Source organism: Anopheles gambiae, chromosome X, assembly GCF_943734735.2.
Source record: "Anopheles gambiae chromosome X, idAnoGambNW_F1_1, whole genome shotgun sequence".
NCBI lineage: Eukaryota > Metazoa > Arthropoda > Insecta > Diptera > Culicidae > Anopheles > Anopheles gambiae.
In genome coordinates, this window is record NC_064600.1 from 20046980 (window position 1) to 20069517 (window position 22538).

Sequence of the window (22538 nt, forward strand, 5' to 3'; positions counted from 1 at the left end):
AAATCTCCAAAGATTCATAAACCTTAACCTTCTCATTATTTTTCTTCTTAGCGTAGCAACCTACGTAGTCATGCCAGCCTATACAGGCTTTCGACACTTCTTGCTCACATTTTGAAAAATTTGTCAGCATTTTGTCACTCCCATGGCCTTTCGCTTATACATCTCATGAATCCCTGGAAAGATATGAATTTTAATGAATTTAATCTTTGAAGATTCATTTATCTTTCGAGATTCGTGAGTCATTGGAGATTAATGAATCTTTCGAGATTGGTGAATCCTGGTAGATTCATGAATCTTTGAAGGGTCGGTCTAAATTCTAATTCACTGAAGATTCATATGAATGAAACTGAATGAAAGATTCAAGAAACCCAACACTAGTGAGTTGGGTTGGGCTGGTAATGGTGCATGGCGAATGGTCACTATAAAAGACGAAGAAGGAAATTGGGGTTTTTAAAAAGCATTTATAAGCATATTTAGCAAATGTTTTTTGTGTAATTTTTTTTTCCAGTTGGGAATGCTGTGTGAAGTTTTTTTCCCTCCTTCGTAAATTCGGGGAAATGAACTACAAAAAAAAAAACACTCACACCCTCGAGGCACGTTAACGACAGTATGTGTGTTGGTGATGGTTGCGCCGCGTAACGCGTACTATCTTATCGCCGCTATCTTTCCTATCGATATGTGTGTCTCGCTGCACTATCGTTCTCAAAAAAAAAAAACTAATACCACGATCCGCAAACCATTAAAAAAAAATGGCTGGAAGCGAGGAAGAGTGTCCAGGGGGGCGGTCGCACCGTATAGCGACACATATAGGACGGCGCGCGCGAGCACGAGACACATGTAGCGCAAAGAGCGCAAGCATGTGCGTGGGGCTTGCGTGTGTGCGCGAATGCGCGACCCTTCACGTACGTCGCGCATACACGGTGCCACGGACTGGTGTGGTGCGTGTGTTGGTCTGTGTGGTCGCCGGTCTCGATTTCTGCTCCGCTATTAGCGGCTTAGTGCTAACGGTGGTTCGTCTCGGTGTGGATCTCGGTACGGTCGGCTCGTGCAGCGTTTCTCGCCCTGGGGCAGGGGAGAGAGGGAGATGAAGGTCCCGATCACAACGGTGTACCACGGTTCGCGCAGTGCCCTATGAATCAACGCTTCACACCGCATCATCAATCAAACTTTTCCAAAACTCTTCCACTGTCGAGCGAATAGACTCTGCGTTGCAATCAAATGCTCCTGAGCGGCGGCGTAACGGCGCATCGTCCTGCAACGCACGCTTCTTCAGTATCCGTTCACCCCGACGCGCTAATCGAGCGATACAAGGTCCACGATGGTGAAGGACCGCCTGGCCGAGTTGAAAGGCGTAAGTGCAAAGAAAAAGCGAGAGCAGTGGGAGCGCCTGCAGTTTTGCGAACCGGTTCGTGTCCACCGTTCTACTCACCGGATGCATGCTCCCACTCCTCGTTACTGTTGAAACGTTTCTCAATTAGTGCCAATTAGTGTCCATCGGTCCCTGTGTGGTTCGCGACGGTGCGGTTTAGTTTGTTTTTTGTTTGTTTTTTTCCCCGCCATCTAGTTTACCGACAATTGAATCGCGAATGCTTCGAACGACGTTTTGTGCACTCCAGATATACACAGTTCAATCAGCTAATTTGCGGGTGGGCCTTGGGTTGTTCTCTGTTGTTTCATTTTAACACCGCAGAAAAGTAAGTACGCGAATCAAGGGCCGCAGGATTGGGCGTCCGAGGTGGCCATGCCGCTCACCAGGTCACAGGAGGAAATTTTTGAAAATCTGGAAAAGGTAGGCCTTACGCATAGCACCATCCCAACGGCGACGATGGAAGAAGAAAGTTACTAATCTTGTGAACTAATTGCTGTCACACACAGTTTGCACAGCTCACTGCCTGGATACAGACGATACGAGGCAACATTACAAAAATGCGGCAACAGATCGGGTCCTCCAAGTTCCACTACAACGACAAACGTAATAGTGATTGAAACGTGGCTTCAGAGCCATGCTTCACAAAAGACTAAAAATTGTCCCAATTCTCAACTATTTTTTCGGGGGTTTCTTTGCTACTTCCAACCCGCGCACGTACAGCCATCCGGGATCAGGTGGAGGAAAGACTGAAGGAAAACAATCAGCTCTGCCAGCGAATTTACACCACGATCCGACAGCTCGAGTCTGATCTCGGAGAGGACTGCATCCGAACCGGGGTGCTGTTTCGCATCAAGAACACACAGTTCCTGGTGATACGGGACGACTATCTCAGCGCGTACCGGGAGCACGAGGAGTTCGTGGCGTACTACGAGCAGCGCATCATGGCTCTGATGAAGCTGGAAGCAAAAGCAAGTAAGCATTCGTTTGCAACAGAGGGAGTGGAGCTATCAACCTTCATTGACCGACGGGCAATTCCAACTGTGTTATTGTAGTGAGCTACAACATCACGGACGATGAGGCGCTGGAGCAACTCACCGGCAATCAGATGTCGCCGTTCGTAGGCAATGTAAGCAGCAGACCTAGCATGTCCATTAGAGTATCCCTATTCAATTACTAGCAGTATCCGGTAAAGCATTCGATTTTTTGCTATCTCTTTTCTCAACCACTGCATCCAGCTGCTGGAGGAAACGGAACGGGAGCGGCAAAAGCTGCGCGACATCATGACCCGCCACAGCCAGCTGGAAGCGCTCGAGAAGTCCCTAGTGGAGGTGCGGGACATGTTCGTGCGTATCTCGAGCCTGGTGATGGAGCAAGGCAGCCTGGTGCAGGTGATCGAGTACCACGCGCAGCAGGCCACGCTCAACACCGATCACGGTGCGCACCAGCTGCAGAAGGCGCGCGAGTATAAGATTAAGGCGCTCAAAAAGCGCACCTGTCTGCTGATCTGGGTTAGTACCGCTCTCGCGGTGTTGCTGTTTTTGGTCATCGTTTTCTAGCCCAAAACCCGCCCGTCTGCCTTATTTACATGTCTACTTCTATAGTATCTTGCCCGATGGCATTGGTTTAGTCTTCTTTTCATCTCCACAGCTTTTGTGAGACAGAATTTATTCACAGTGGGACACAGTCACGTAGACAAACCCAGAGTTTTCCAAAAGCACATCGCAAACGCCAAACGAACGTGACGAACTGATTCCATTTTGACTTGCTGTGGTTGAACGTAGCACGAATTTAACGTGTGTGTTCTGCTTTACTTCTCCGATAGGGAATTCTCCGCCGAGGGGATGTTCTGCATTAAGGTGGTACAGATGAATTCAAAAAAGAAAAAAAAACGAGCGCATCTCGTTTTAACAGTCGTACTTTAATGTTACAATGAATGAACTATTTGATTCATTTTTCCTACTGTACATCATCTTCTATTTCAACATAAAAAACTCCCCAAAATTACATTGATCTTTAGATGCTTCATAAAAAATACAAAAAAAAAAAAAAAAAAAAAAAAAAAACAGAACAATCAGTCCTGCAATCCTCATTTTTTCGTAAAGTTGGAATCAAAAATAAACTATACACACTTTTGAGTACCGTATCGTAAAACGTGCGTCGCTAATACGCTTATGGTCCTTATGCACCCGAATCGCTCGACCAGTCAGCTTTGCGCGATCTTCCGCGACTAAACGTTCATCAGGTTTAAATCGGCCAGCGATACATCGGTCACAAGATTGCCGGCCGCGTCCTTCAGCTGGTCGGTTGCTTCGACCGACGACGAGGAGGACGGGTTATTGTTGAACATTTCGATCGGCAGCTCACCCTCCGGTATGACCTGCGGCACGATCTGGCGCGACTGCAGATGCCGCTCGAGCTCCTCCTTGGTGATCTCCATCGCTACCTCGTCAACCGACACGTCCAGGTCCGAGTTGGAGGTGGAGGTGGCCAACAGTTCGGTCGGCACCTGGGACATCATGGACAGCGGGAACTGGTACGCGCTGCTCGTCGCCGGCTGCTGCACGAACGAGGGCGACTGGAAAAGGATGTGCTGGGAGAGTTGCTGCAGCTCGAGCTGGTCGATCTGCTGCTGCCGGATCTGTTCCAGCGGGCTGTCGATGTACTGTTGGATCGGGCTGTAATTGTACTGCTGCTGTCCTTGCTGCTGTTGTTGCCCCTGCTGCTGTTGCTGCTGCTGTTGTTGTCCTTGTTGCTGTTGATGCTGCTGTTGCTGTCCTTGTTGCTGCTGCAGCTGTGGCTGCGGCTGTTGTAATAGTGGTTGTTGCTGTTGCATCAGCTGTAATTGTTGCTGTTGCTGAAGGATCTGCTGCTGCTGTGATTGCAGCAGCTGTTGTTGGGTTGGCATTAGCCCTTGCACTTGCACCTGCTGCTGCTGTGTCGTTTGCAATAGCTGCTGCGGCGGTTGCATCAACTGCTGGCGTTGGGTCTGCATTAGCGGTTGAGATTGTTGCAACGGCTGCTGCTGCTGGGCTGCCTGCAGCAGCTGCTGCGACTGTGGTATCTGTTTGATCAGATCCATGAGCTTGTCCTGCTGCATGTGCAACAGCAGCCGATCTTCTGGGGTTAGCTGGTCTAGCACATCCTGCGAACTTTGGGCGAGCTGTTGTGATTGCTGAAGCAGCTGTTGCTGTTGCAGCGGTTGCGGAAGGGACAACTGATGTGACAACTGCATCAGCTGCTGCTGCTGCTGCTGTTGTAGCTGCTGTTGCTGCAGTGCCAGCTGTTGTTGTAATTGCTGCTGATGTTGCTGCTGCTGCTGCTGCTGCTGCTGCTGCTGCTGCTGCTGCTGCTGTTGTTGTTGTTGTTGTTGCTGCTGCTGTTGCTGTTGCTGCTGTTGCTTTTTGGTAATCTTTTTGCCGCGACGCGCGGTAGTGACCGGTGGTTTCATTTGCGTGGACGTACTTTGCGAAGTGGACGGTTCGACCTTGCGCCGCTTGGGTTGTACCTCGACCCGGGCCGAGTCTTCCGACTCGACCGTTTCGTCGCTGTCGGACGATGACAGCACCTCCCGTTCGTACTCCGCCAGCCGGTCGAGCAGGAAGGACCGATCGCGCGTAATCTTCAGCAGCCGCTTCTGGTTGGCTCTCAGGTTGTTCTGAAAGAAAACATTCTCCTACGGACAGCGGTGAAGATGGGGGAAGGTAGCACATTCGATTAGTTCCCGTGTCTCGAGAAGCGCCATGTGCCTTCCGCTTACCTGTATCAGTATCTTCACTTTCTTCTTCAGGTCGCTGTACATCGTCCGGAAGTCGGTGACGAACGTGACTGACTCCTCGTCGTCGCTCTCGTCCTCGCCGCCGCTGCTCACGTCCACAGCCGAGGCCGATTCGGTAATCAGCGTGGGAAGCGGGCTGCCCCGCGGCGCCGCTGATTCCTCGCTCAGCATCGACATCAGCGGGTTCGGTGGCTGCGGTTCCTCGTTGAGCATCGACATGAGCGGGTTCCGTTGCTGTGCTTCCTCGTTCATCGTGCGGCAGTACCAGCCCTCCAACATACTAGCCGCAACTTCTCGAGCCAGGGGGGTAGGTAACAGTTAATATTGTTTATGTTATTGTTAATAACAGTTAATGTTCCGTCTTTTCCGGCCCGTAGCCAAAACAATGCGAACGATCTCTAGCACTGCTTTAACTGGGCATTTAGAAGCACTTTGCAATCGGAGTGAGTTAACCGATGCAGCTTTAGCGCGATTCAAATCGTTCTCGCTGCTGTTTTTTGCCTTACAATGCCCGGTGCTCGGGTGCGGGCCAATGACTGTGTCGGAACCAAAGTGGGTAGAAAGGAGGTGTCGTCATGTAGAACAATTGGGCATCGAGGCTTTAGAAAAAAGCACAAAACCAGGATCGACGGCAGTTGTCAAATGCGACGAATGTTGCTGGTATTTGGATATGATAAATGAATTGTTTTCGTTTGATAAACATTTGTTTAGCATTAAAAAAATGTATTTTGCATCCACACTCCATAAATCGGCATTTTACACGTTATATTGCAACTGCTGCCTGTAAGCAAATATCGACGGCTGTTGTCAAACTGAATCTCAAAATGGCAACATGCCCAAGGATAATGTATTTAGAAGGTTGATTTTTATCGCTTTTGCTGGACGACATTGTGGGGGACATCTGTCACTCTCTGCATACAAATTTCATTACCCCGCTCAAGGTGGATTAAAAATATCAGGTGGTGGATTAGGGCCTTTGAGGGGTCGCCATAGTTGAGGGACTTTACGTCATTTTAGAACCGTTGACCATTGGTTTCCGAACACAAAGCTTAGCAAATATAACAGATTTCTTTGTTATTATGTGCATTTTAGTGTGTCTATTGATTTTATCGAAAAAACGTAATATATTAACAAAAGATTTGATGATTTGTTTATGCACGAAATTTAAAATCATGCTAGCATGAGTTCTAATCTCAAGTAAATTGTCCATGCGACTCGTAGATAATGAGGAATTAATGTAAAAATTGAACAAAAATAATGATTTCTTAATTTTTATCATCAAAAATGTCGAAAACACAAAGAATTCTAGAATAAATTCACAGAATAACACAAAATAACACACTTTAATGTATGTTTCAATGTTAAATAAGAACTCACAAAGTCCAAAATATATTTTTAAAGAATATTTATTCGAAAAAATGGGGTAGATAAATTATATGAACAAATTTAATTAATGTAAACAAAGTTTGAATCCTGGGGACCTTACGTCAAGTGCCGAATTGTCAAAATGCACTAGAGTCCACCACCTGATATTTTTAAATCCACCTTGACCCCGCTCCAGCCCTCCCCGATTTTTATACCGGAGCCCCAGGAAGAGAAATGTCAAGTCGAGAAATGTCATTTTGCTCTGAACAACTTCACCTTGTCATTTATAACACCTTGAACATGCCAAACGCTAAGGCAGCGGTCTAATCTTGTTGCGCGCAACATTGTTGCTCGGCAACATATCGCTGAGGTGGTCTATGAATGTTGCTGGCAACATTTCGCTTTGACATTGTTTAGCGTAAAAAAATTGCCAATTAACAGCTCAGAGTTTATTTTTTATCATTCACTTATTGAATGAAGTTTTGAAAAAACAAAATATACACCAAAAAATGTATTATAAATGCTTAAAATCCAAATTTAGCGGATGTCAACAAAACGCACACTGCTGCTGTGTCATTTCATACACCCGATTACCATGGCCAAGGTAAATAGAAAATGTTGCCAGACAAAAATCAAATTGGTTTGATTTTGGCCGGCAACAAAGTTGCGCTAGCTGTCAAAATCCATACATTTTGCCAGCAACAATGTTGCGCGCAACAAGATTAGACCAGTGCCTAAGAAGACACCTCCTCTATATTCCACCAAGGTGGATTAAAAATATCAGGTGGTGGATTAGGGCCTTTGGGGGATCGCCATAGTTGAGGGACTTTACGTCATTTTAGAACCGTTAACCATTGGTTTCCGAACACAAAGCTTAGCAAATAGAACAGATTTCTTTATTATTATGTGCATTTTTGTGTGTCTATTGATTTTATCGAAAAAATGAGATATATTAACAAACGATTTGATGGTTTGTTTATGCACGAAATATAAAATCATGTGAGTATGAGTTCTAATCTCACGTAAATTGTCCATGCGGCTCGTAGATAAAAAGGAATCAATGTAAAAACCGTAATAAATAATTATTTCTTCATTTTTATCATCAAAAATGTTGAAGATACAATGAATTATAGAATAAATTCACGGAATAACACAAAATAACACACTTTAATCCATTTTTTAATGTAAAATAAGAACTCGCAAAGTCCAACATATATTTTTAAAGAATATTTAATCGAAAAAATGCGGTAGATAAATTATATGAACAAATTTAATAAATGTAAACAAAGTTTGAATCCTGGGGACCTTACGTCAAGTGACGAATTGTACACTACACGAATAAATACACTAGAGTCCACCACCTGATAATTTTAAATCCACCTTGCTTTTCCATCATTTGGTATTTTTAATCAACCTTGATGTCAAGTGACGAATTGTCAAAATGCTTTAACTTTCCCCACCTGATCTCCTTAATCCACCTTGGTAAGAACACACACGCGCACTGGCCTTGCGAGTTTCCCGCTGTAGTACGTATTTTTCACCGTTTTCATTTTCGCAAGTCTACCGATTAGTCATCAGTGGTGAAGCGTTGGGATAATAAAGAGAACCGATACAGAGCTCCCCCCCTCCCCGTCACATGTGTGAACATATCGTGAAATAGGGCAGGAACAGCGACACACAAGCAAAACGCACCCAAAACCGTGAACCTTAAAATCTTATCGATTTTTTTTTCTCCAATTCGTTTGACTTGCTTCTCCCGCTTCCACACTTCATCACCCTTACCATCTCATACCACATCCACACAGTGCATACGTCGGACGATAACCATTAGTGTGTACTGCTGGGCAACGGTGGCAACGACGGGAGTGCGCGCCTCGAGATCCCTTCATCGCATCATGCACTGTTCATTATTTCATAACATTGGCCACGATAACAATTACTCATCGCTGCTGCATTGTTGTGCGGAGGAGAAGGAGGTGCAGCTGATTCAATGTGTGGCCGAGCTCGTCAGCAGCGTGAACAGTTCGGTGGAGCTTGTTGCGAACCGTGTCGAAATCGACGACGCTAACCACTGTCTTATAAAAGGGAAGCGTTCCTGATCACGGCCACCCAATATAGAAACACTGGGGTGTTCCGGTTGCCAGCTCTAATAATAAGCGAGAGCGCGCGCACACGCTTCCTGTGCAAACCCACCCTCCCTCTCGAAACCATCCCCAGATCCTTTCCATAGCGTCCCCTTACTGGAGTTGGCGAGTGTTAGTTTCCGAATTGCTGAAACGAAGTGTGCGCTTGTGTGTGATTATTTGTAATTAATTCGCGTAAAAGGCTAAAACTCTGCCCAAGTCCATATCAGGGGAGAAAAATAAAAACGCTTTCCTCCGTATAGAGTGATATCAGTGAATTTGTGAATTTGTGTGTGTGTGTGTATGTTGTTTCCGGGAAAGCCTTTTTGTAGGTGGGTTAGAACACAGCTGCATCCGTTTTGCGGAAGGGTAGTTGAGTAGAGTATTCCGTTTTTCTCTCTTACCCCATCCCCAGCACTCCCGATCGTGGTTCCCCTTTGATGACACGTTTTTGTTTTCCCGTTGTGTGTCTTGTTTTGGCGCAGAATCAACCCCCTCCACATCTTCTTCCTTTGTTTTGCGGAAAATGCAATACCACCTTCCCACCTCCCTCTCAGCGCCCTTACTATCAACCTTTCACACATGAACTTTCATAGGACACGGCGAAGCACACACAGGTTTCCCGATTTTCCTCAACGTTCGTGCCCACGCTTGCTAACCTCAAATACTTGGCTCTGCTTGCCAATACCTTCTCTGTCTCTGCTTGCCAATTTCATGTGCCCCATATTCCCATCCGCAGCCCTAAAGAAAACTGAAGACGCGATTTGCACTTCTTCCAAGCCTTCCTTTCCCTTTTTGTCTTATGCTTCTGTTTCTCTCTTTGCGTTTCTTTTCCTCATCTCATCTGACGTATACGACGGGGTGTAATGAATTCCATGTGCCGCTTGAGCACTGTTTCTGCTACAACTTTGCCTAATGTTATGGTTTTCGTATTTATGTATCTTCTAGGAAAGCGAATAGGGAGTGATTTTCATCTTTCAAACTTAGACAGGAAGAAACTTCTCCATCTCAAGCTCTCGTCAATCAGCCACGAGTCGAGGAATTAAAATCACACCAGTACACGACAGACGTACGCAATCAACCATGCCACGAAATAAGAAAAAACACGCAGGTGTGTATTGGTTTCACAGCTCCCGATGTATTTGTAGTAGTTCTTTGTGAATTCACGAGGTCTCGCACACATTTACCAACGATGATGCTCCATTTCCCGCAAGGGTAGTGCGTGCGCTGCACCACCCCATACACATACTCACACGCACACACAGTCATACAACTGTGTCACTTCCAATGCGCGAAGAACGTTACGTCCTTGAGCACAAGCGTGATCCAGTGGTGGGAAGGTTTGTGGCTTACCTCGTTATGGAATGCAACCTAGTGACGTGCTCTTTGGAGCGCACCCACGACTCCGATCCGACTCCGGCTATTGTTAGTCCGATTTCGACTCCGGCAAAATCCGAACCTCTAGTTCTGCGCGGGGTCGGAGTCGTCCGGAGTCGCCCGGAGTTGTTCGCAGTCGTCCGCAGTCGTTTGGATGCGGAGTCGTCCGGAGTCGTCCGGAGTCGTTCAGAGTCGTTTGGAGTCGTCCGGAGTCGTTTAGTGTCGGAATCGTTCGGAGTCGTCCGGAGTCGCTCGGAGTTGTTTGGAGTCCGAGTCGTCCGGAGTAGCCTCCGACTCCAACATATTCTGGACGACTCCGAACGACTCCGGAAGAATCCGAATGATTCCGCATGACTCTGCGCGACTTCGGACAACTCCAGGTGACTCCGGAAAATGCTGGGCGGAATTATCTTGCGGAGTCGGTTCCGAAATTATCGGAGTCGGATCGGAGTCGACTCCGGATTTTTGAAAATTTTACCCATCACTAAATGCAAACCTTGCGAGGTGCTTGCGTGTGGATTTCGTGAGCTCCGCTTACTTCCTGACCGTTTAAAGCGCGATTTGAAAAGCGAGTTTTTTTTTTGTTTCAATGACCGCCAGTTACAAGAAACGTTACAAGAAACAAGTTAGATCAAGCAGGACTTTTTTTCCTTCAAAGCAGTATTTTTACCCCGAGAACAATACCGCTTGTCGTCCCAGAATATCGCATAACCAGAAAAAGCTTGAAAAAACCACAAATAAAAATATTTTCTCGTTGCCATAGCTCTACGCACACACCTGTTCTAATGGCGCATTAGTGTGTGTTGGTATGTGCAACATGGGGGGAGTTGTAACTACATAGCTGTTTTTCTATGCATCATTTCCCACTCTGGGAGAAGAGGGGGCCATTTTCGTACATCTGAGTTTATCCACTGTAAATAATTAAAAACAAAGAGAATGATTCTAATTTCGGAATCGCATGTCGTTTAGTTGAAGAAACGAAAAATTAAACCTATCATTCGTGATACACAGGCTTGTAACAGTTCGTTTGATTAGTTAAGATACAAGGTGATGTAATTTTTTAAATGATATGTATGAAGTATGAAAAAAGCATTCTTACATACTCAAATCAGAATCAAATGAAGTTTGTCTAAAAATATGAAAATTGTTGGGAATTGGGAGGGAAGAAAGGAATGGGTCACAAGGTGAGAGCGATGCAAGCAGTTTGCGTGATAAGATAAGTTCCGTACAACAGCTAAACACAGTGGCTGCGCACGCGCTTACAGTTGAAATTTAATACCTTCTACCTCTCTCTCTCTCTCTCTCTCTCTCTCTCTCTCTCTCTCTCTCTCTCTCTCTCTCTCTCTCTCTCTCTCTCTCTCTCTCTCTCTCTCTCTCTCTCTCTCTCTCACACACACACAAACTCTCTCTCTCTCTTTCTCTCTCTCTCTATCTATCTATCTATCTATATATCTCTCTCTCTCGCTTAATTTTCTTCCCCTTCATCTCAATAGCCGAGCAGAGCAATGATCTGTCCGACGACGAAACGTCGAACGATAATGCGAGTACGTACTCGTGCCATTCGGAGACGCAGCTAGGCGACGGTGGCGGTCCGAACGGTAGCGTCGAGTCTAGCGAACCGGGCGAATCGGCCGGTGTGGAGAAGTACGAGGAGAAGCTGCTGCAGGCGATCGAGAACGCGTCCGACAAGGCGCAGCAGACGCGCATCAATGCGTTCCAGACGATCAACGAGGTACTGGTGCACCACTACATCCCGGACTTTCTGGAGGACCGGAAGGTGACGGTGATGGACGCGGTGGAGAAGTCGCTCCGGCGCGGCAAGGGTGTGGAGCAGTCCTGGGCCGCCCGCATCATACCGCTGCTGGTGATCCAGATCGAGGCGCTCGAGGACATTGTCGAGCTGGTGACGGTGCTGAAGCCGGTCTTGCTGAGCACGGTCCAGGACGGGTCGGCGGCGTACGATGCGCGAGCCAAGTGCTGTGCGGCGCTCGGGCTGCTGTGCTTCGTCGGGGTGGACGATCTGGGTGAGATACTGCCATTGATGAAGGTGCTGCACAGCATTTTCGCTGGTAGCTTTCTGAAAGGCGACAACAGCCCGAGCGGTGCGAGCAGTGAGGCCGGTGCGCTGCACAGCGCAGCTCTGAGCGCGTGGTCGTTGCTGCTGACGCTGCTGCCGCCGGGCGAGTTTGTAGCACTGCTGGGCGGCAGTGCCGGTGCCGGTGTGGTACCGTCCGTCCGCCAGCTGGTCGGTATGATGCAGAGCCCGATATTGGAGGTACGCATGGTGGCCGGTGAAACGCTCGCGCTGATGTTCGAGCTCGGCCGGCATCATGACGACGAGTTCCTGGAGGAGGAGCTGCCCGACCTGATCGAGGCGACCCAGAAGCTGGCGACCGATGCCCACAAGTACCGGGCGAAGCGGGACCGCAAGGTGCAGCGAGCCACGTTCCGCGACGTACTACGGTATCTGGAGGAGGACATTTCGCCCGAAATCAGCATCAAGTTCGGGCGGCAGCTACTCGTGCTGGACACGTGGGCCATCCATCATCAGTACACTTGCCTGCGGACCGCGCTCGGGTTCGGCATGAATGTGCATCTGGCGGAAAACGCGTTCGTGCGCGAGGTGCTCCAGCTCGGCCCAAAGGTGGACGAACCGAGGCGCCCGTACCGGTCGGAGAAGGCGGAACAGCGGTTTATCAATGCGGCGGCGTTCAAGGCGCGCACGATTTCGCGCGGCAAGAATCGAGACAAGCGTTCGTTTGCACTTAACTAAAGCGGATAGCGCTGCGCTTGGACGTTTGCGCTGTTAAGGATTTTCTGGGAACGATTGCGCAGGATGTGCCACTTTAAAGCCGCACCTGTTGCTCTCTCTCTCTCCCTGCCTAATAATTGTCATAATTAACAGGGATTGGTGTTTGGAGGTAGCACACCGGGGATGGTCGTCCTCCGAAATGCCAACTCACCTAGATAATTGTTACGATGCCGTCACTGGACACACAATCAAGGGGTCGAACATTTGGCTTAGCTCGATTATTTTCTTTTAGTTTTTGCTATACTGTTGCAGGTAATAGGTTTAGTGGTTCATCTCGTCCCTCCTCATCCCGTCAGATTTACGAGTACCTTCGAACCCACGCGAAGGTGAAAAATAGCAAAGCTGTGAGCGGCGAGATTGTTAAGAAGGTGAAGTTGTGATTTTTGTTTTGTTAAAGATGTTTACCGATAGAAAAAAGGAAAAGCAACAGTGCTCATCGGTTGCCTACACCTTCGATGCGAATTGAAACATTTGCTCGTGGCCAAGTTGGCGGCTGTATATTTGCACTAAAAAAAAGAAAAAATAACTCCACCCTCCTCGTGGCTCCTTTCTGCATCACCAATCTCTTCCTCCACTAAACACTCCCGCACGCGTATGTGCTTTCCTTTGCCTCTTCACATATATTAGCCCGTTAAAGAAAATTAGCAAATTGACTAGATGCTAACACAGACGACTAGACGAGGCGATGTAGTTAGCGAGCGAGCGAAAACAAGAAGGTAACTTTTCCCACATCCGAATAAGCGTCCGTTGCAAGTTTTTCGTTAACGTGTGTGTGTGTTAGGAACAAAATGATAAAAATACAAGCAGCGACAGAAAGTGAGATGAAATATGTTCTCTAAAACATTTGTGTAAATAATCGATTCTAACGGTGGTAAATAGCAAAAAAAAAAAGAAAAAATAAAGATTATCAATGGCAGATGCGGGGCACTAGTCCAGGAGCAAAAGAAATGTGCACGCGCGTTTGTAGGACTCCTTGATAATTAAACAATTGAATCAATGCTAAAGCACGAAACGCTACAATAGGAAGAGAAGAGGGAACGACATTGCGAACCTACGATTTGAATATGTATCGGAAAATGCTCATTAAAATTTATCTTACGGGACGGATAAAAACCAAACCTTATTGTTTACATTGTAAATTTCTGTTGGAACAAAAAGAAACCGGAATGATGACCGTGAGAAGTTATAAAAAATCGTCTTAAAATGGTAATAAATTTGCCTAATGCTGCTGGCGGATGTGTTGCTCCGTCGCAGCGCCCAACGCCGGTGCTTTACACCGAGTCGGGTATATTTTTCCTTCGTCGACCGGAGAGTGCCTCCGACTATTAAGAAACGAGCGATTCTGAGGTTTGTGTTCGAATGCGCTTACTTTATTTAGGTTTTCATCTCTTATATGCTATTTAGTTGCTGACCGCATATAGGTCAGCTAACTATAACTATGACTATTTTGATAACAAGTTTTATTTATATTTAATGCGACATGTACATTGCGACATTGCGTAAGTTACTTCCTCGTTTGAACCGTGAGAATGGTTGACTACCTGTTTATGTTTGTTGCGTTTCTGAAGCGCGCGCTATTGCTTGAGGCGTGTTTTGCTTGAACTTTGTTTTAACTTGAGGTGTTTTATCTTGAAGTGTTTTACTTCGCTACATCCGCATATATGCTTTTACTTCATAATGAGGTCGTACGCAACATTGCCATTTAATCTTATTATTAAGATCTTATTATTTAATCTTATTATTTAACTAATTATGGCTATAACGAACACTATTTTTGCTCTAAAATAGACTATTTGCCTTCTTTAACCAAGGATTTTTTTTCAAACATGATTATTTGAAAACAGTTGTGCTTCATTAGTTCCGTGCTGGCCACTTCCGTTTATTAAACATCACTCTCTTAAAATGTGTTGCCAAGATGTTTGGTATCTCTTACCATTTTGCTAAGGGCAGCACAGTAGGATATTAGCGATTTTCAAGTACCTAACCATAATTTGATCTTAAAATCATCATTTTGGTGGAATACATTAGTTATTTAACGACTTCCCATCAAAATTCACCAACATTTCATCGAAATTATGCCTTTTTTTCGTAAGCCCATAATTGATACAGCTAACATTCGGTGCACCAAATATCGCAGTATACCATGGATGCTTTGTATACAACTGTCGTTTTGGCCGTAGTACGTAGTTTACAAGTGAACAAATCGGGTTTCTTGTTGTTATTTGCGCAATCTAAAGTGTTAATATGTGTTTTAAGCATCATTTTTTGTAAACTGTTATAAAATCGAATAAGTTTCATCAAAATAACGCAGTCTTGAATGACTTTCCTACGAAAAAAGTGCAATCTGAACGTCTCTCATGTTGTCATAATGCCAAGTGCGCTCTCGTTCTTCTCTGATCATTAATTAGGGCATTATTGGCCAGAAATATTCTCAAGATAGTTGGGAAATGGCTACGATTCTTCATTTAAACCAATTCAAACAGACACTGATTTGCGCTCTGTGTCTCGTGTCTCGAAACGGTAGCTGTCTTTGGTATAGCTTCCAAGCAGTGGCGGATCTAACGGTAGGCGGACTAGGCGGTCGCCTGGGGCCTCGCCGACTTAGGGGCCCCGTAGATCGCTAGTCTATAGTATAGGGCCCCCGGAAGGATGAACGTTGGGGCTCCGAGGCTGGCGAGTCATTTGCACACCCTCCCCCTCCGGCAGTAAAAAAAATTAGAGCTTGTGACGTATCGTAGGGGCCTCAAGTTTACTGTTCAATCTCCCAACCCAAGTGCCAGTACCACTCCCCCCAACAACATTTACAGGGGGCCTCAACTCCTCTTACCGCCTAGGGCCCCCGATACCCTTAATCCGCCACTGCTTCCAAGTGAAGCAATACGAAGGATTGTAAGGAGATATTAAATGTGTTTCAATACGGTATTACCAGTAGAATAAGATCCTAACATTTTAGGATTAGCCTCATCAATTGTTATTATTGTTTATTAATTCACTGGACAATATAAGTCCCGCAATTGTGCGATTAATTGAACGTGGATATCAATACAAAACGGAGATTTGAAATTGTTAATTTTACTTATTTAATTATGTTTGATCTATTTATTTGAAGTTAACTTATTACTACTTGATTTGAGTTAAAACAATGTCACAAATTGACTTTTCGTATAAATATCCATGAGATTTGGCTAACAACCACAATTGGTACAGCTATGGCGAATTGATAGGAACACTATACCCGTCCGGCAAAATGAGTGTATTTTTTGAGTGATTTGAGTACCGTCCCCCGTTAGCAGTTACTCTTGGAGGAATGAGTTACACCCTCGCGCGAGCCCTCCCCCTCCCCACCCGTAACGCACGGTGCGCTCTGCAGTTCTCAATGTGTTTGTGTTCTTTCGAGCCATGCTACCAACACATCAAAAGCTTGTTGTTTTTCGCTTTCTTTCATGCACTTATTCTAAAACTAAACACAAACACCGTCATTTTTTATTACATTAAACACTTTATTGAAACATAAAGTACACACTAAAGTACACATTTAGAATCCTTCATACTCACGAATGACGTCATACCGGGTCGAGCCAGGCTGCGGGAAACTTGTCGACAATCTGCGTTGACTCTGTTCAGCAAATTCTTACCTGTCTATCCACGCACTGCATGTGCGTCTGTGCACACTGTTTATTCACTTCACACTTTATCAAAACACACAGGCGCACGAAACTTTGAACGAAATGCGCACCAACGCACAAACACTGCGCGCGGGACTTAAAACAAAACACGCACAACCATCTCCGGCAAAGCGTCGCGCTGTACTGGTGGTGTTGTACGCGTAGGAAGGGGGGGACATACGGAGCGATGGTTCGATGCTGTAGTGTAAGCGAGACAACACGATGTGACGAGCAGATCCAAGTTGGTGAGCTCGCTGAAAGAAGACACACACACATTCACAGACGGCTCGTCAAAGCACGGTATTTGTATTGGTGTTAGTGAAGCGCGCGTGTAAAACAGAATGCGAACTCTCATCGCAGCGCGTTTCTCCTTGCTTCCTCAAGCTTCCTCATACCCCTCGGCCTGAATCACTCAAAATTTGGGGTCTCATTGTTTGCGTGGTAGCCATAGTTGGTAACCTGAGATGCAATTTTCAATCGAAATTTTCTATCATTTCGTTAAACACTGAGTCAAAATAAAAAAAAATAAAAATACTCTCGTGTTCGAAACATTATAGCCTTCAAGAAAATATATAAAGTTTAAAAATTTCACACAATACTTATTTTTACAGGAGTAACATCGGTATCTTGATGACATAATATAGCAGGGGCCTCCAAACTTTTCAGCTCGCGGGCCGCATTGCTTCAAAAATAACTATATTGAGGGCCATTGCCAAAGTCATCGTGGGCCGCATTATAAGCTCTTGTTGGCCGTAGTTTGGAGACCCCTGTAATATAGCAATAACTGGTACACTTACCCTAGTTAAAGTTTTGCTTTATCGAGTTTTTTTTTCTCTTTATGAGAATTCTGCTGTGGTGGATCGAGGGTAAAAGTTAAGATAAATCATCCTGACTTTCTACTTTTCTGTTGGTTGTCTTACTTTATTTTGCCATATTCAATTTTGATTTGCTTGCTCCGTGGTACAGTCGTTTACTAGCACGACTGTCCCGTAATGAGTCTAAGCCCCCATTCGTATAATATCCTACCATGGGTAATTGATAAGTTACTGATATCCTAGCCCAGCGGTCGGTAAACTTTTGAGGCTAAATTTAGTAAATGATCGAGATTGGAGGGTAAGAAGAATGCAGTTTTTGTTATTTTTGCACATAAATTATTACATTACGCAATTTTAGAAACATGGGGGCGGTCCTGTGACATAGTCGTCAACTCGAACGACACATTAATATGCCCGTCATGGGTTCAAGCCCCGACTGGGCAGTCCTCCCGTACTACGGACCCGTAGCAAGAATTGACTATCTGGCTGCGTGGTAATGAATTAAGTCTCGAAAGCCTCTATAGGCCGGCATGTCCGCGTAGGACGTTACGCCAAATAGACGAAGACGTAGAAGAAGAAATCAAATATGTAATTGAGTAATGATATCAAACAATGCGATGGATGATATTGATGTTTCATATCCAGTCCCTAGCCATGCCGCTTTTTAATTTTACATGATTGCATCATTGAGTACATCATCTAGAACCACTTAAAAAGACCACGAATGTCAAGATAAATAAACATTTTATATCGGCCAATACACCACCGAAAGCACTCTTAGTAGTTTTGTTTCAACCCGACTCCAAAGTAATTTAGATTATATTCCATTTTCCAGTGCATTGAAGTACACTGGAATCTATTGTATTTATAACTAACTCTTATCAACGCGAAAATAACAGTGTTTTATCATATTGTGCTCTATATTTCATTAAAACGGCTATTTAGTTCTGTCCGGAATTCGATGCAAAAGTTTTAAAATTGTTCTAAATTTCGGACATCCAAAGTAAATTGTTTTAGATTTCAAACCATTTTGTAAAAAAAGCAATTCGGGAAAGCCGCCATCCTTAATAAAATAAAACATTTTTTATAGTGAAATAACAAGAACAACGATACAGATAATAATAAAATAACGATATTTGAAGATAGATGTGACAAATACCTTGGTGACCACACGGAAAAGATCGGCAATTTCGGTCCAATGCATCTCCGAGTACAAGAAAAAACAGCACCCAAACCTCGTAAGTCCAACGTTCTGTTGTATGTGTGTGAAAGAGAGCATTTTTGACTAAATTTTAGGGCTGTCTGGAATTTGAATCAAAACGTGCGTAATGTGAAACATAACTGTTCGGAATATGAATCAAAATATTGTTGCAGTTTTTTTATGAGTTTTTGCAATGTTTCGAGTAAATTAATTGTATTTTTTTTCTTCAAATTAAGGAGGTTTGTGTCATTTATGTGAATTGAACATGGGTTTGGCTGATAAAATTTATATTATTTACATACCAAACATGTCTAAATTGTTGATTCATCATTCACCATCGATGATTCACCATTGGTTATGGTTATTTATAAAAACTAATTGTATTTTTATCATTTAAGGATCGGCAACAGAGAAGCAAAAGTGTGATCAGTCAAAAATAAAAAAGCAAGAACTATATCGCTTCTTGATTGTTGTGTCTTTGGCTTGCTCTCAGGTACTTTATTACATACAAAATTACAGTACACATAATAAGTATAAACTAACAAGCACAATACACATTAAAATACTCGGCCGCGCGCCAGCCGTACCGTGCCCTGCCGGGAGCCCTGCTCGACCGGCTGCTCGCAACACTTGCTTGTCCGAGCGCACAACACACACTAAGCGGCCCGCGCTTAGTGTGCGTACGACAGTGTGCGTGACACACTGTCGTCCCCTGGACATTGACCAGTGGCAGCACAACTACCACGGCAAGTCCAGGGGTCGGCACGGCTGCCCACAACATTGATGACCCTCCCTCGCAGCCAAAAATATTGCGGATATGTTCGTGTACAAAAGCCGGTAACTGAAAAATTACCGAGACATCAAAATGCCTTACGAACAAGTACAGTCTGCTTCCGAGTTACGCGGTTTGTGCGTTCCCGAGAAATCCGCGTAGCTCGAATATCAGCGTAAGTCGAATTTCGCGATTTTTGGCCACAATGGAATTGATAACTCGGTAATTTTTATTTAATTTAGTACTTTTATACACTTTATCACTAATTTGATACGATTCGTGCCGAACATTCTGATAGTTTTGGCTTTTAAGTGGATTAAATTTATTAACAAAAATTCAATTGATACTGCATTGGACAGTTCTTGAGGTAAATTATATTGATTTGTCGTTTGATCAGTCAAATTTAGAAAAGCGCGTATCTCCAAATCCGGGCAAGTCGAGAATCGCGTAACTCGAGAACAGCCTGTAATGTCATGTCAAATAAATTGATAAAATACCGCGTATCTCCAAATTCCGCGAATGTCGAATCTCGTAATTTCTTCCCGTTATTTCAAATAGTTTTTTCCCGTTTTTCATTTGATCCGCGAGCTGGACTTTGCCGACCGCTGTCCTAGCCCATTATTGATACAGGCAAGCTTTAACCCACAATGTTGTTACACAAAAAATCAGATTTTGAAATATTTATTCATAACATATTTCTTGAACATCTAAGTCTTTTATCAAAATGAGTGAAAAATAAGTAAAAACATTATATTGAATCACGGCGAATGGTAAAAGTATCTCGCCGTCTTGAGTTGAATCGCAAAACCCTCTGCAGCTCGAAACGCGTGTAAAGGGACTGTTACGGTACATATACGAACCCCTGGCAATATGCATTCCGCAACACACTAATTTTAAAAAATTGCTTCAAACCAGTGATGTCAAACTCATTTAAGGTCCCAGGCTGGATTACAGTTAAAAATACTCCCGCGGGTGGCGGTTGAGTGGAGCGTGGGGAAGAGGAAAGGGGGGAGGGGGGGGGGTTGGTTGCTCAGTTTTAGTATTCTAGTTTTCTAACAGATTTTAAGTTATCCGTATTAAACAAAACTTAACAGGAAGGATGCAGTGGTTGGGGATGTTTCTTTTATTTTTTAATATAAATAGATTTATATTTATTTTTATTTACTTTTATTTTTTATATATTTTTACTAAACACTGATAAAACAATACAAAGTAATAAATATGAACACAATCACAATTACACATTACAGTGCTTCTCTAGCCAGTTCAACCCTATAAGCGTTATTTCCTATCCGTAAAATCATAATTCAACATTGAGTTGTGTTGACCGTTCCGGCTCGAACCTAGTAAAAAAGTTCCGTTCTTTTTGTTGGCCGTTCCGTTTCGATCCTTTATATACAATCGTTCCGTTCCGTTCCGTTCATTCCGTGCAACCTGTTCTTTCCGTTCATTCCGTTCCGTTCCGTTCTTTTCGTTCTTTCCGTTCATTCCGTTCCGTTCATTTCGTGCTCTCTGTTCATTCCGCTCCGTTCCGTTTATTTCGTTCTTTCCGTTCATTCCGTTCCGTTCCGGTCTTTGCCGCTTCAATATTGTTAGCAAGGTGCTATCGTTCGTGCGTTGAGTTCTTTAAAAAAAACCCGGTTTGGTTCGGCTGTTACTTGCTGCATGCAAGATACGATGCAAGATTTGTGTTATTAATTTAGCTTTTTTTTAACTAGACAAATCACTATTATAACATTTAAATCTGTGCTGTTGAAAGAGATGTAATATAAAATGCGGGTATGAGCGACGAAAAATGAAATGTAGTTAGTTTTTATGCCAGGATATACACCTGATCTTGGCTCTGGGCATTATTGCAATATTTGGCCATTTGATTGGAAACATTCTGTTCCATGTGACAACCGTTTTAGTGCCGTGATCATGTGAACGATTTGTGTGAAAAAAAAACAATTTGTTTCAAATAATAAGTAAAATTCAAATAATTAGTCGGTCTCGTGATACAATCGTCAACTCGTACCACTCAATAACATCGTCATGATTTAAAGCCTCGAATGAACCGTGCCCCCCCCCCCCCCCCCCCCCCCCATACGCAGGACTGATTACAGGGTTTCGAATCTTCTATTTGGCGTAACGTCCTACGCGGAAATGCCGTCCTATAAGGCTTTCAAGACTATATTCATTACCAACGCAGCCGGATCTTTGCTACGGGGGGACGGTCCATTCGGGGCTTGAACCCATAGCTGGCATGATATTGAGTTGTTCGAGTTGACGACTGTACCATAGGTCCACCCCCGGAAGGGGTTTCAAATAATATAAGGGAATGGTTCAATCACTAAGGGCAATGTTTCTAATCGGTAGGGGAATGTTGGAATTGCTGTGGAAGTTTGCAGTCATATAGGGGAGTGTTGCATTCGACTAGGGGAATGTTGCAAGCATACTGGGCAGCTGTCATCAGGTCCTTATTGAGTATAGGTTGAACCCATCTAGATTTTGTAACAGATGGATTTAGTTACCCAAAATCCACAAGCTCCCCCCCCCCCCTCCGGATGACACTTTGGCTTCTAATCTCTGTTTTGGTTCTTTTGCATCCTAGGTACACGTTCCGTTTTTTTTTAATGAACTAGTTCCGTCACGTTCCTTTTTTAAACGGAATTCCTAACACTAGTACCGAGCAACTAATGACAGATCATTCGAGTTTCGATTGTTATTGTTAATTGTATTTTACGGGATTGAAGTGTTCGCTTCCGATGATGATCAGACTAAGCGGCCTGCGCTTAGTGTGCGTACGACAGTGTGCGTGACACATGATATTTATTCGTAGGGGAATTTGGGGCAAGTGTGCCATACGGGGCAAGAGTGCCACCAAACATTTTCCCTTAAAAACTTTAGTGTAATGATCAATTGTGTATACAGTTGGTTGCTTTCCAATTTTGAAGCGTTTTCAAGGTATACTGAGCCGAATTTCATATAGACCAATCGATATTTCCCATTGTTTTGAACTGATTTGTGTTGAGTTTCAAAATTGAGCAGAATACTATAATTTTTTATTCCAACCAAATAAGCTCTCAAAAATTATGCGAACAATCAACCGAGAAAATATTTACACTACCGTAGAGCTGAGAAAACGTGAATTTTTTTGTAGGGTTAGTTGAAAAAAACTTTCTTTTTGTCACTGAAACATTCAATTTCAAAAAAGTTACAACTTTTGGGGCAAAAGAGCCATCTCTATTTGGGGCAAGTGTGCCACCATCTTTCATAGGCGCG

At 44.3% G+C, this 22538-nt stretch overlaps 3 protein-coding genes across 7 annotated transcripts; 2 read left to right on the forward strand and 1 right to left on the reverse strand.

Annotated features, from left to right (window-relative positions):
• Positions 1 to 513: 513 nt before the first annotated feature.
• LOC1270521 (syntaxin-4) lies at positions 514 to 3520 on the forward strand. Its single transcript, XM_309226.6, has 6 exons — positions 514 to 1351; positions 1691 to 1789; positions 1876 to 1972; positions 2090 to 2341; positions 2422 to 2495; positions 2605 to 3520. The coding sequence occupies exons 1-6, from the start codon at positions 1319 to 1321 to the stop codon at positions 2923 to 2925; spliced, it is 876 nt and encodes a 291-aa protein (XP_309226.4). The 5' UTR covers positions 514 to 1318; the 3' UTR covers positions 2926 to 3520.
• LOC5666810 (transcription factor SPT20 homolog) lies at positions 3316 to 6094 on the reverse strand. Its single transcript, XM_061652270.1, has 2 exons — positions 5127 to 6094; positions 3316 to 5042 (listed from the first exon to the last, which is right to left on the reverse strand). The coding sequence occupies exons 1-2, from the start codon at positions 5421 to 5423 to the stop codon at positions 3597 to 3599; spliced, it is 1743 nt and encodes a 580-aa protein (XP_061508254.1). The 5' UTR covers positions 5424 to 6094; the 3' UTR covers positions 3316 to 3596.
• A 1822-nt stretch (positions 6095 to 7916) lies between these two features.
• Positions 7917 to 13939, forward strand: LOC1270523 (interferon-related developmental regulator 2). Of its 5 annotated transcripts, none has more exons than XM_309229.5 (3): positions 7917 to 8035; positions 9581 to 9743; positions 11503 to 13939. In XM_309229.5, exons 2-3 carry the CDS (start codon positions 9716 to 9718, stop codon positions 12780 to 12782), a joined length of 1308 nt encoding a protein of 435 aa, XP_309229.4. In that variant the 5' UTR covers positions 7917 to 8035; positions 9581 to 9715; the 3' UTR covers positions 12783 to 13939. The 5 variants fall into 5 exon arrangements, with proteins under 5 accessions (XP_309229.4, XP_061508280.1, XP_061508286.1 ...); XM_061652296.1 differs by having other exon boundaries at positions 7922 to 7991; XM_061652302.1 differs by having other exon boundaries at positions 7975 to 8964.
• The last annotated feature ends 8599 nt before the right edge of the window (positions 13940 to 22538 follow it).

Bases quoted from the DNA above. Each gene is read 5' to 3' on its own strand.
- LOC5666810 (XM_061652270.1), bottom strand. From the start codon at position 5,423: ATGTTGGAGGGCTGGTACTGCCGCACGATGAACGAGGAAGCACAGCAA. The intron at 5,043-5,126 runs GTAAGCGGAAGG...CGCTGTCCGTAG, and splicing joins AAGTGAAGATACTGATACAG to GAGAATGTTTTCTTTCAGAA.
- LOC1270521 (XM_309226.6), top strand. From the start codon at position 1,319: ATGGTGAAGGACCGCCTGGCCGAGTTGAAAGGC. The intron at 1,352-1,690 runs GTAAGTGCAAAG...TTAACACCGCAG, and splicing joins GCCTGGCCGAGTTGAAAGGC to AAAAGTAAGTACGCGAATCA. The intron at 1,973-2,089 runs GTAATAGTGATT...GCGCACGTACAG, and splicing joins GTTCCACTACAACGACAAAC to CCATCCGGGATCAGGTGGAG.
- LOC1270523 (XM_309229.5), top strand. From the start codon at position 9,716: ATGCCACGAAATAAGAAAAAACACGCAG. The intron at 9,744-11,502 runs GTGTGTATTGGT...TCATCTCAATAG, and splicing joins AAATAAGAAAAAACACGCAG to CCGAGCAGAGCAATGATCTG.